The sequence below is a fragment of the Tubulanus polymorphus genome, chromosome 10 (genome assembly GCF_964204645.1).
Source record: "Tubulanus polymorphus chromosome 10, tnTubPoly1.2, whole genome shotgun sequence".
Lineage (NCBI taxonomy): Eukaryota > Metazoa > Nemertea > Palaeonemertea > Tubulaniformes > Tubulanidae > Tubulanus > Tubulanus polymorphus.
Window position 1 is genome coordinate 12,821,980 of NC_134034.1, and position 13,056 is coordinate 12,835,035.

General features: G+C 41.3%; 1 protein-coding gene across 1 annotated transcript in view; it reads right to left on the reverse strand.

Annotated features, from left to right (window-relative positions):
* The window catches only part of LOC141911630 (dynein heavy chain domain-containing protein 1-like), a gene marked incomplete at its 5' end in the record, with an annotated part of 55,674 nt that overhangs the window by 7,985 nt on the left and 34,633 nt on the right, over positions 1-13,056 (reverse strand). The window contains 22 exons of the mRNA XM_074802617.1: positions 260-453; positions 881-1,096; positions 1,145-1,350; positions 1,548-1,617; positions 2,163-2,471; positions 3,082-3,284; positions 3,370-3,551; positions 4,135-4,257; positions 4,754-5,024; positions 5,685-5,830; positions 6,230-6,496; positions 7,304-7,504; positions 7,842-7,978; positions 8,493-8,666; positions 9,506-9,782; positions 10,440-10,582; positions 11,039-11,132; positions 11,282-11,442; positions 11,779-11,850; positions 12,032-12,178; positions 12,314-12,625; positions 12,848-13,040. Of these exons, the coding sequence (XP_074658718.1) occupies positions 260-453; positions 881-1,096; positions 1,145-1,350; positions 1,548-1,617; positions 2,163-2,471; positions 3,082-3,284; positions 3,370-3,551; positions 4,135-4,257; positions 4,754-5,024; positions 5,685-5,830; positions 6,230-6,496; positions 7,304-7,504; positions 7,842-7,978; positions 8,493-8,666; positions 9,506-9,782; positions 10,440-10,582; positions 11,039-11,132; positions 11,282-11,442; positions 11,779-11,850; positions 12,032-12,178; positions 12,314-12,625; positions 12,848-13,040 (4,098 nt within the window). The remainder of the gene's footprint in view (positions 1-259; positions 454-880; positions 1,097-1,144; positions 1,351-1,547; positions 1,618-2,162; positions 2,472-3,081; positions 3,285-3,369; positions 3,552-4,134; positions 4,258-4,753; positions 5,025-5,684; positions 5,831-6,229; positions 6,497-7,303; positions 7,505-7,841; positions 7,979-8,492; positions 8,667-9,505; positions 9,783-10,439; positions 10,583-11,038; positions 11,133-11,281; positions 11,443-11,778; positions 11,851-12,031; positions 12,179-12,313; positions 12,626-12,847; positions 13,041-13,056) is intronic.

Sequence of the window (13,056 nt, forward strand, 5' to 3'; positions counted from 1 at the left end):
TTTTCTGACTATGATAGCGAAGGTTCTATTTCCCGATTGTCTCCCCCGGTAAACCCGGTGTCCTGTCATGTGGCATATGGTGGATAACGGTATTTGACTCACAACCGATAGGTTGAGGGTTTCGAATCCTAGTGAAACCATGTTATTCAGGCAGGACATATATCAGTGCCGGTCGACTCACTGATTTAACGACAAAAGTTTAAAAATCTTCAATATGATGAAGTGACCAGTAACCGAATGAATTATTGAATTTTTTTACCTGTTCGCCTTGAATGTTCGTTCGTTGATTGAATATTTCCGTTTCGTACGAGCGAAGTTGAGCCTCGTATTCGGGACGTTCGTAGCTCATCGTTTCCATCCACAGCCAGTTCGCTAACCCTTCCTCGTTCATCGATAGATCGATTAGAATCAGTTTATTCAACGTTAAACCGTTCGACTCGACGCCAGCACGTCCTACAAAAACATTCACCAGACGCTTCAGTCAACGATAGATGTAAAATGAATGAATACCGGTATATGCTCTACAAGGATCTAATTATCACTTAACTTTAAGAGCTGTCTAACAGACAGATGGATGGACAGACAGACAGACAGGCAGACAGACAGGCTGACTTACCCTGCAGTGTAAGAGCTGTCTAACAGACAGATGGATGGACAGACAGACAGACAGGCAGACAGACAGGCTGACTTACCCTGCAGTGTAAGAGCTGTCTAACAGACAGATGGATGGATGGACAGACTTACCCTGCAGTGTAAGAGCTGTCTAACAGACGGATGGATGGACAGACAGACAGACTGACTTACCTTGCAGTGTAAGAGCTGTCTAACAAACGGATGGACAGACAGACAGACAGACAGACAGATAGACAGATAGACTTACCCTGCAGCGTAAGAGGTGTTGACATACTGAGATACAATCTGAAATTCTCATGATATTTGATTTGTCGCGTTGATATTTTGATAGTTTTTGTTCCGTCTGCTTCTGTTTGATATTGTTTATGAATTAAACTCTGATAAACGACGTCCAGTGGTTTCCTCTCTATATTCGTTATCAGTAACGCGTAACCTAGCAACACAACAATCGATATTAGACGAGCTGCTCTGATTGGCTAATCGGTACACCGATGATGTCATAAATGGTTACCTTTAGATACGGCCTGTTCGACGTAATCGTCTAGAAGTTTATCGGTCGATTTAACGACTCTTACGCCATCTATTGGCGGTTTTAGTACCGGCCGATCGTCGCTACGAGGCGTAAACAAACTCTCGATATCGAACACGTGATTCACAGCCGTAAAATCATCGATACTCGAGAATTTCGATATTCCTCGAGATATCGTCGATAACTGACTGTAAAAATATCGAAATATTTATCAAAGATCACATCTATAACATTTATTAATTGTGTTTTAATTTAGAGTTCATGGATATTTCACATAAAGTTAAAACATCAATGGTTCCTGTTGGAACTGTTGTATCTGATGTTGTGTAAATACAGATTGAACGCAAATATAGTTATGAAAAATGATAAGAATTGTTCAACGAACCTTCTATAAGTCGGTTGTAAAGTGACCTCGTCAGTTCTTGCCGTCGGTATTTCAACTGTTTCTTCATTTGCTGCGGAAACAAAAACCATTTTCTAAACATAGAATCTTAAAACGACCAGTGACCTGTAGAGCCTCTAGGCTTTCACTGCTTCCTTCACTTTTGTCACTATTATATGTTGTATTTCCTTAATATAAGTTTAACCCTTACAGTGCATCTACACCGCAGTGCAGTGTATGAATCAGTGATGGATTTTGCTAGTACACCACACTGCGGTGTATTGATGTAATTAGTAATTATCTCTCTTGAAAGATGGCAGCACCTTTCAAACATAGTGAAATAGTAATCACTGATGATACACCGCGCCGGGTTGTAGACGCACTATAGTGGTATTCCCGTTATTCAACACACTAGGGTGGAATTTTTGAAAATTTTCAAATTATCTCCAGCACTATAGGCTATTAATTAGTCAGCGCTGAAAGGGTTATTGAATAATAAATTATTATTATCATCATTATTAACTTTCCTATGTAATTTTCTAATATCATATTCTAGTGTTTTTCTGGATAAAATAAAAGGATTTTCCGTACAGATTTCTGTATTCGTCGAAAACTTACTGATCTCAGAACTGCTACCGTCGGATTCAGACTCTACGGCGTCGCCCTCTATATCGCGACCGCGTAACAATCGTACGTACTGTTCGCCGAGATTCTCCGGATCGATCAACAACGTCCAACAATGTCGACAGTTATCGGCAGACGTACGCATCGTCAGTATATTCTGAACGGTTCTCAGATCGGTCGGTAGGTGGCGCTTATACCAGTCGCCCTGTTCTTCGAACGAACTCAAAATCTCTTCCAAACAGAAATTATCCCGTATTCGTAGGTAATTTTGGTCGGCGGAATTTCTACCTCCCATCGACGACGCTTTCGAATAGAAAATAAACAAAACTTATCAATCTAATCCATCAGAGACCCCAAACACCTGACCATCCAGAGTTAGACAATCTATAATCCATCAAACACCCCCAAACACTCCTGTCCATCCAGAGTTTGTAGAATACTGAGATGAAGTCCTGAATGTCTGTCTATGGAGGTGCACGTTGCAGGATGCAAGCTAAGAGGGTGTTGGGTCCACTAGGTCCAGTGTTTACAACGCCTTTGATATGGGCCCTAGTTGCTCTAAATTCAGAGAGGGTCCCTGGTCCCTGGGTAGGGTGGCCACTTTCCTCTAATTAACAAATTTCCTGAGTTTTCCCTGATTAAAACATGTTATGAAACAAAATTCTCCGCAAGTGAATCAAGAGAAATTTCTAGGTTAAAAATGTTACAATTCATTCATTTTTCAGTGAATCACGTATTGATAAAGAAACAAGTGGTCAATAGCATCCAAATAACCTTTTCCAGCAGGTTTTTTGCAAAATTTGTCAAACTCCTTGGGTTTTCCCATGATTTTTTACGAGATTTTTCCGATTCCCCGAGATTTCAGTGACGATGCTGCTGGGAGTGAGAATTTCAGGGTTGTTGAGACACTTACCTGAACTGCTGGAGTATTGTTTAATGGGAGTACCGATGTTCGGGTTTTCCCCGGCAGGAAGCGATGTAACAGATTCGGCGATGAAACATCGAGTTTGAAATACGCGGTCGATCTTCGACGTAACGTACGTTCCGCGACCCGTCGTTTCCATGGCGACGTCGAATATACCCGATTTACAGCGTTCCAACCAATCGTTCAATAATCTATTTATAGAATCAGAGATAGCGATAAATTCTCGTTCTTCCGTTTATTTCGAAATTCAAATTTCAAAAATTAAATTTTCGTTACCTGAGTCGGTATTGATTATTTAACGGACCGAAGTAGCAGACGATCGCGGCAGACAACAACGCGTCGCCGTGTAAACTGTTTAATTTACGTTTCGACAGTTTACGATCCGTCTGCCATCTTTGTTTCTCTACAGCCATATTATCCATTACATTCACCGCTTCCGATATCTTATTTTCAATTGCCTACAAAACAATCAGAACGCAGCTCGCGGATTGTACAGAATTCTAAAACTGATCGAGGAAGATTTTAACACCGAGCAAGTTTCAGGATTGATCTCTACTGTTCTGGAATTCTCTTCAGGCACATATTCTGTTAACCTGATAGAAGCGGCCGGTAGAGAGTTTGTAATCTGTAAACCCGATAGAAGCGGCCGGTAGAGAGTTTGTAATCTGTAAACCCGATAGAAGCGGCCGGTAGAGAGTTTGTAATCTGTAAACCTGATAGAAGCGGCCGGTAGAGAGTTTGTAATCTGTAAACCTGATAGAAGCGGCCGGTAGAGAGTTTGTAATCTGTAAACTCGATAGAAGCGGCCGGTAGAGAGTTTGTAATCTGTAAACCTGATAGTAGCGGCCGGTAGAGAGTTTGTTATCTGTAAACCCGATAGAAGCGACCGGTAGAGAGTTTGTAATCCGGAATTGCTACTCCTAAACCACAATATGCTCTGTCAAAACCTGCCCTGGTCTGATCATCTTGTGTCTATAGCCAACTTAAGACTGATCCTGAAGCCAGCAATTATTTTTAGTTTAAATCGAGAATGATTTATACCTGTATTTGTCTTTCTATTGTCTTTGCGTGTTTAAAAGCCTCCGAATGTTCCTCAATCTGCGACTCTAATTCCTTCTTCTTATTACCGGCTGAAATTCGTTTCTGGGTCAGAACGATCTGTGCCTACAACGAACAACAACTTGTGTAACACCTGACAACCTAAATACGTGACTCCCTAAATACGTGACTCCCTAAACACCTGACCCCCTAAATACCTGACCCCCTAAACACCTGACCCCCTAAACACCTGACCCCCTAAACACCTGACCCCCCTAAATACCTGACCCCCTAAACACCTGACCCCCCTAAACACCTGACAAACTAAACACCTGACAAACTAAACAGAAATCAGAACCCAGGCCCACTAGCGTTGTATCTCATTGGGCTCTAAGTATCTGTTTCTTAGTTGATAATGGAAACTTTAGGGATGAACAATCAGCGGGGCCGAGTTGCACAGTTATCGCTTACATCTAAGACACAAACCCTAGATCGATGAGAGTCCGGCAGCTTCCCTGCCATTTCCAGAGAGGTGGTTCTCTCATTCATTCCCCCCAGAGAGGTGGTTCTCTCATTCGACCCCCCCTCCTAATAACGATATTCACAAATCAATCGCACGAACCTTTTTAGCCTCGGATTCGGCATCCATCAATTTCGCCAGCCTCGGTTTCATTCCGCGGAAGATCGTCGCATAACGATAAATAGCTTTAATCCAGTGACATAGCAACGACGTCGCTAGGCTGATAGAACGGATTTTATCCGAATCGAACAACGGGTTTTCCACGTACGACGTCAAACCTTCGTAAACGTCGTCCGACATTTTATCTTTGTCGTAAAACTGTAGGTCGTTGAAGAAACTGTCTTTCAATAAAAGCAGTTTTGCTTCTTCCCAACTGGAAAAACAAAATACACATTGAATCAATTCATTATCAACAAATAATTGTATATTATGCATTTTGTATGTACATAATTGTTAACTATTCTTTAATGATGAAATAAACTTTACATTACATTGTGAACAAATTACAGAATTAATAGATCTAGTATTACATTGTTACCAGGACCCAGTTTCACAAAACAGTTAAACTCAAATTTTTGGTGTAATTGCAATTGATTACTTCATGTTTTCGATGAGGACAACAATTCAAACTTAACTGTTTTAGGATTAAACTTTTTCGTGAAACTGGGCCAAGAGGTTGATTTCATCATAGACCAGCAGGGGCTGCAGTCGCTCAAAAGTTGGTTAAAGATAACAAACGGACAAATATCATAGTAACAATGGATTTTTGATTGTCACTATGTCAACGTTTATGGTGCGAATGCCTGTCTTTGAAACCGGACACTGGACTCAAGTTGAACTTGGACCAGGTGCCAGTTGGTCAAAAGTTGCCTAGTGAGTTAACCATTGAATAGTTGACATAGTGACAATTAAAAGTTCATTGTTACTACGGTATTCATCTGCTGGTTATCTTTAACCAACTGGCCCCCCTGGTTTCTTAAATGAACCGATGAGCAACAACTCTTAATTTCAAAAATTTATCTATCAAACTTACTTTTGTGGTTTATTGAACATTAAGCAGACGGCATCTAAAACGACCCTGACCCCGTGCGGAGGAGAGGGGAACGATTTGATTTCGGCGATCGCTTCTTTACTCAGACTTTCAAGAGCTTCCAGAGCTGCGTAATAAATCGGGTTGATCTAAAAATGACATCAAAAACAATCTTCAGGAATAGAATATTCATTAAAAATTCCTCTCAAAATATCACCTCGAATCATAAACACAAAATCAATGGGATAGAACACTAATAATACAAAGAATTCGGCAATATTTCCATGAGCTGATGGACCAGTATTGCTTAAGATTTCTTGCGCAGTATTGCTGAATATGACTAGTAAGATTTTGTCAAAACGTCGCAATTGATTCAAGTCAAATTGTTAACAAACAAAAGAAAAGCCATAAATAAATCTAGAAGAGTTTGTGTGAACTGTGTCTAGAAAGAGGAACAGACCTTGTCAAACAGATCTGCCATGAGGGGGGGAGGTGTAAACAGACCTTGTCAAACAGATCTGCAATAGGGGAGGGAGGTGTAAACAGACCTTGTCAAATTCGGCTTGTGCTTTTTTCTTCAGATCAGCCATCGGACCGAGTAAACCGCTGATTTGTCCTTCCTCTTGTTTACACGATTCTAACGCCGTCACGTACGCCGATTTGTGTTTCTCGACCGATTTCACTTTGTCGTCGACGACGCTCATCGCCGAGCGATATTTCGGCATCAGTTTGTCGACCTCCGTCTGGTGTTTGGCGATTCGCTCTTCTGCTTTCTTCACTCGATCCAACGCGGCGTCGTGTCTCATTATATTCATCTACAATTAGTGTTACATTTATTACATGCACCATCAACAGTTTTCCACAATTGTCCACGATTCCGCCAGCGACTCAAAAGTTAAATCATTGGAAAATGAACTAAAAGATCGAGTTAATGAAGTAATTAAATCATGATGAGACGAAAAGATACACATTATCCGTGTACGATGATAACGAGAGAAATCCCACAATAACGAAGCCAAAACGAGAAACTTGAATAGAAGAGTATATATATATATATATATATATATATATATATATATATATATATATATATATATATATATATATATATATATATATATATATATATATATATTGCGCATGATGATTCACGCCTGATATGGCTAATAGTCTTTAGCCGAAACGTTACGCAAATATATATATACTCTTCTATTCAAGTTTCAAATTTCAAATTTCACACCAGGGATCAAACCCGGGTCTCGTACGTAGAAAGCAAGCGCGCTAACCAGTGGGCCAATGGAACTAATCCACTGGGCCAGTGACTAATCCACTGGGCCAGTAGTTATACAACTTGTTGTCATATATTCATAACATTATCGCAATCACTCGATCCTAATTGATTCAACTGTTATTTCACTGACTCTCGTCAAACTGAACTGGATATTTTTCCGCAGAAAGTTTTTCCCGAGCGCTGTGTTCACGCTCCGTCTTTGCCCAGCTGGGACCGAATGAAACTGATAACTATGGAACTAGATGCGGGATATTTTTCCGCAGAAAGTTTTCCCGAGCGCTGTGTTCACGCTCCGTCTTTGCCCAGCCGGGACCGAATGAAAATTACTTACGTTTTCGGTCTGCGTGATCTGCCTCGCGATGACGTCGATAATTTCGGTGAATTCCTCGTAAATCAACGGCGAATAGAAACAGGAAAAGGGCAGACGATGTTTGAACTGATCGGTAACGGCAGCAGACGCCGAATTATGAATATAAACCATCGCTTCAGACAGACGATCGAGCTGAACGTGCGGAACAGACTTTAACGCATTCTACAATACAAATAACGCAAACTTTTCATTAGATCGAGATTTTGCCTCAAAAAGAGAGAAGTTTGAACATCAATAATTCTAGAACCAGTACAACAATTATCAGTTAAGATTTGACAGGATCCTGTAGGCTTGCTTCTGCTTGTAGGTCATCATTAAAAATCTAATTCTTATACAAATATAAGTTAGAACATCTCAGGACTTGGATGATCGTTGTATCGTTAAAACTAGTTAATTTCTAATGTTTGAACGATCCAAATGTTAGAACGATGAACAGTTGATGAACTGGATCCCAAAGCAGCTACGGTATTCGTGAAAGCCGATGGTTTTTGTTTTGTACCTTTTCCATCAGCCATGTTTTAGCTGTGAACTGTAATTCAGTCGGCGTCCACGGTCGGTAGATGTCGATATTGTGACAATATTTGAATAACGCCGGATATTTAGCCATTTCCGAGTGAGAAATTCTAGGAGTTGAATCTACAAAAAATGCAATATATTTACGTGTGAATAAAGCTCGATTCCTGGGAGAGCAACAACTGAAAGGGTACCAGAAACAGAGGTTGTTGGGCTCCTCAAAATCCAAGTTCATCTCAGGGATCATTTGCTAAATAGTTGGTTTAAGTAAACCGTTCGGTAAATATCATGAAATCTATAAAGTTTTGATTTTAACTACGTCGACTACCCTCTGGATTACTACAACCATCCTATGAGTAAGTATGGTCGCCTACTTAAGATATATCTTCCCGATATCTACCAATGAAATAAATAACAAATATAATCCCTATTTTAAAAGATCTGAAAAAATATATTTTCCCAAAAGTTATTTCTTGCAGCCCTTTCTGCAGGGGAGTCCGAGCATCAGATATCTACCCAGGAGGGGGAGTGCGAGTATCAGATATCTACCCAGGAGGGGGAGTGCGAGCATCAGATATTTACCCAGGAGGGGGGAGATGTTTAACTGGTCTGGGGGGGGGGGGGAGGTTGCACTTACCGCTGTTGTTAATTGTATAACTCAAACAGAAGATGAAATGTACGTTATGTCTGACGCGTTGACTGAATTTATCGAACGCCTGCAGAACTTTATCGAATCGTTTTGTCTGTCCGGGAAACATTTGACTGATGATCGCGTGTTCTTCTTTATCTGTGTAACCGCACGGCAATTCACCTGTTACAATACAAAACAATCATTACTTTACATCTCCTCAACCCTCAACCCTCACTGAGGGTATCACTATAGCAGATTCCCCAACCCTCACTCACTGTGGGTATCGCTATAGCAGATTCCTCAACCTTCCCTCACTGAAGGGGTATCGCTATAGCAGATTCCTCAACCTTCCCTCACTGTGGGTATCACTATAGCAGATTCCTCAACCCTCACTCACTGTGGGTATCGCTATAGCAGATTCCTCAACCTTCCCTCACTGAAGGGGTATCACTATAGCAGATTCCCCAACCCTCACTCACTGTGGGTATCGCTATAGCAGATTCCTCAACCTTCCCTCACTGAAGGGGTATCGCTATAGCAGATTCCTCAACCTTCCCTCACTGTGGGTATCGCTATAGCAGATTCCTCAACCTTCCCTCACTGATGGTATCACTATAGCAGATTTTACCTTCCACCCATTATGTTTCATTCGAGGTATTTTCATAAATCCACCAGTTTCAGGCTGCTTACTCCGGTTTCTCAAGTTTTAAGAGAATTTCACCGAAATTCATTTGGAAAAACCCATTATTTTTCTGGGGCCAGTTTTATAGACTGGCATCAAACTTAAACCTGGGGGTTTTACTCAAATCATTTTCAATTGAGTTAACCCCTGGGCTTATAAGTTGAAACCAGTCAATAAAACCGGGCCCTGATTCTAAACTCTGTGAAATATTCAGCCCCGTGTACGGCACAATTTACTGCATTAGGTCCAAAGCTTCCTAAAGATCACATTGAGTCTAAAACCAGATGGGTTGTAATTACTCAGAATCGCTATAGATGGCGGCACTGTAACCCCTTACCTGATGTCATAATATGAACGGCTTCTTTCAGACAGTCGTCTCCGAGGGCGTCGGATACGATTATTACTCCCGGTTTACCGTGTAATCCAGCGTTTAGGAAACATTGTTTCGTCATTTCTCTGAACACCGTCAGGTTACCGTCGACGTTCGTCTGCGATTTCGGTTCGAACACTTTACACTTAGCGATGAACGCGGCCATTTTAACCAGAGTCGAACGACCCGACATTCCTCGCACGCCGAACAATACGGCGTTTCCAGCGTTACCCGTCTGCAACGCCTGTAAATAATCAATTCAAAAATATTCTTAACCTCAACGTCAAATCGCTTAAATCCAATAATGATCATAAATATTGTGAAATTGGTTTTTTAAGTTGTTAGATTTAACTATAGACATTGTTCCCACAGTTATATGAATTCAAAATTCCAAAGTTTTTCCCAAGTATTTCATGGATGATTTTCAATTTTCCAAAATGGAAATGAACAGATATCGTCATGCAACAGTCAACATTTTAGCGGTGATCTGCTAAGAATCATATCAAATCAAAACAGTCTGATTTGCAATCTAGCGATCTTAACAACTCTCTCCGATTCTTATAAAGAAAAGAATATTCTGGACTTTTCCCTGATTCCCAGGTTAAGTGTGGCCACCCTGCGATAGTCAAATACATAAGACGCGACCGAAACTGTTTGATTTTAAAACGTGATCTAGCAATCTCAAATTCCCCGACTTTAACCTGATCTCCTGGACCCAGTTCCACAGTTGTAAGTTAAGATTTGACTCATTGAAAATGAACTAATTTAAATTCAGAGTTCACACTAACTCAGAACTGTGGAACTGGATCCTGGTTTGTGGCCACCCTGTGAGATAGACTCCCCTTACGGTAAGTTCACTAGAATTGAATAAAATGAAATGTAACGTCTGCTGCACACGTACCAGTATTCTACTGATACGAGCTATACGAACGACTGCTCGACTGAAGAACGCGAGATTCAGATTCTGTTTCGTGCCTTCGTTATAGACTTTTAAACACGTGACGAGAGCTTGTTGTAAGAGGTTTTCAGACACTTCGGCGTAACCTGAAAACATACAAATAATCATTAAACATTTTACACATTACAGCCACTAAACTGTAGAGAAGGACCCTGTTCTACTGGTTGAGTTTACTACGAGTAATTAAGATATTTTAACCAGAGTGGCTGATACAAAGGGACATCGGTAACAAGTTGTACACGTGTACTTAATATCATTTCATTTTTTAAAACATAATCCAATTTATCAAATCAAACTGACATAAGATATAAAAGAAAGAAACCTTTCATGATGCGGGAATAACCCATTATGGGCAGGTTGATCATCATTTCATTGAAATATGAGAGAAAATTATCAAATTAATCAGTTAACAAGTAAGACCCTTAGTTACAACTGTCTCTTTTCTTGAGAGGGAATACTGAAATTCAGAAGCACAGCAGCTCTGACTAACTCTGAATAACTGTGGACAGTGGTACTGGGGTCCTGGGTATTGAAAATGTTACCTTTTTCAATGTGACGCCCGGTTTTATCACCGTGAACGCCGAGGAAATATCTCGAGAAAATGAAATCCGTCAATTCTTCGTCGGGATCTTTTATCTACGATAAAAAACAAATATAGACCTTTAATCAATGATAAATCCCTACAACCTGTCAGTTCCACTGAGCTATAGTTACATTAACATACGACATATATCTTACAGTGAAAATATGAACTGTAGATTGGTATCAGTAAAACTAGAACGAACCTGATCAATAGAGAACAGTGGACCGGTGAACCAGTCAAATTGACTATCCGGACTGGTTCCGGCTGCGCTCTTAAAACTGATTCCTTTCTGTAGTTGTTTATTGCGAGACAATCGGCCGGTAGAACTACCCCTTACACCGGAACCGGCTGCAAACTTTCTATCTGTAAATCAAACAATTTCAATCATAATCTCAGCTTCTTAGAATCGTAAGAATTTCTGGAACCCTGAGTAAGTGAACCCATGAGGCCCCTTCTGTGAGTAAAACCCCTGAAGGGCTGTGTCTGAATAACCCCCTGAGGGAGTAAACCCGTTAGGGGCTATGTCTGAGTGACCCCTCTGAGGGAGGAAGTAAACCCTCAGGGGCTGTGAGGGAGTTAATTCCTCAGGGGCTGTGTCTGAGTGACCCCTCTGAGGGAGTAAACCTTCTCAGAGGCTGTGAGTGACCCCCCTAAGGGAGTATGCCCCTCAGGGGCTGTGCGTGTGAGCGAACTAATTACCTTTTTGTGCTTGAATTTTCTTCTGTACTTCACGATACAGTTTAGTATCAACAGTAGTCATTGAATGAGAGCCTGAAAATATGCATCAATATTCCTTATACTGTAACAGGTACATGTAACATGTAACAGGTACATGTAACATGTAACAGGTACATGTGACATATAACAGGTATGTGTGACATGTAACAGGTACATGTGACATGTAACAGGTACATGTAACATGTACATGTTGATACTGACATGTGATACGGACCTGTTACTGTACCGGTGTAGAACGATTCACTCGACGACGAATCGCTGGAATCTGCTGCTTCATCATCTTCCGTAGCGACGGTCATAGCGACGGATGTAGCAGTCGTCATAGCGGCAGCAGACGCTACAGACAGACCGCTTTCATGTTCTATAAATACAATTCAAAGTAATCATGAATTCAACTACAGTTTACTGATGCCAGATCCATCCATTCTTTGCATAAATTATAGAATTATTTGCATAAATTATAGAATATTCCAAATAAGGAAAATTGTCTGCTTACCCATATTTTGATTGTGAAGTGCCGATTCTGTGAGGTTCGCAGGTTTCTTCGTTGCGCTTGGTGATCGTGTTTTAGTAGTTGATTTAGCGTTGAATTGAACGCTCCTGACGGGACTCCCTGCGGCAGACGCGCGTCTGGGAATCCCCCCTCCACTGGCTGACGACCGTCCGGCAGGAATTCCCTCTACACTCGTCGTCACCTCCACCGGACTCTCAACGCCGTCGCAAGTCGGTGTCGTCTGTTGTTGTAACGTCTGCTCGATGATTGGTGGAGATTGTTGCGATTTTGAACTGCTGCTTAGCGACGAACTTACTAGAAATATCAAATAACAAGAGACTTGAAGATGGTGGATTATTTAATTTCTAGTTTGCAGAGAACACGATGAGTTTAAAGGGGATAATTCTGATTAGGTTGGCTCCCAGGAAAGGAAGGATACTGTGGATTATTTCACTTCTAGTTTGCAGAGTGCACAGAGAGAGTTTTAAGGTTTTAATTCTGATAAGGGTGGCTCCGAGGAGAGGGAGGGTAGTTTACCTCTAGTCTGAGATGCTGCTGAAGAGGGTGGCTCCGTGCTGCCCGGACCGCGGCTGGACGGATGTTTCTCAATTGCCGTTGTAACGATCTGATCGACAGACGGTAATTCAGCCGGAGTACACGGCGTACTCAAACGAGTATCCGTGGAAACCGTACTCAATTTATCGGGACTCTGTTGCGCGGCGCTGCGGATCTGCAAAAAAACACCC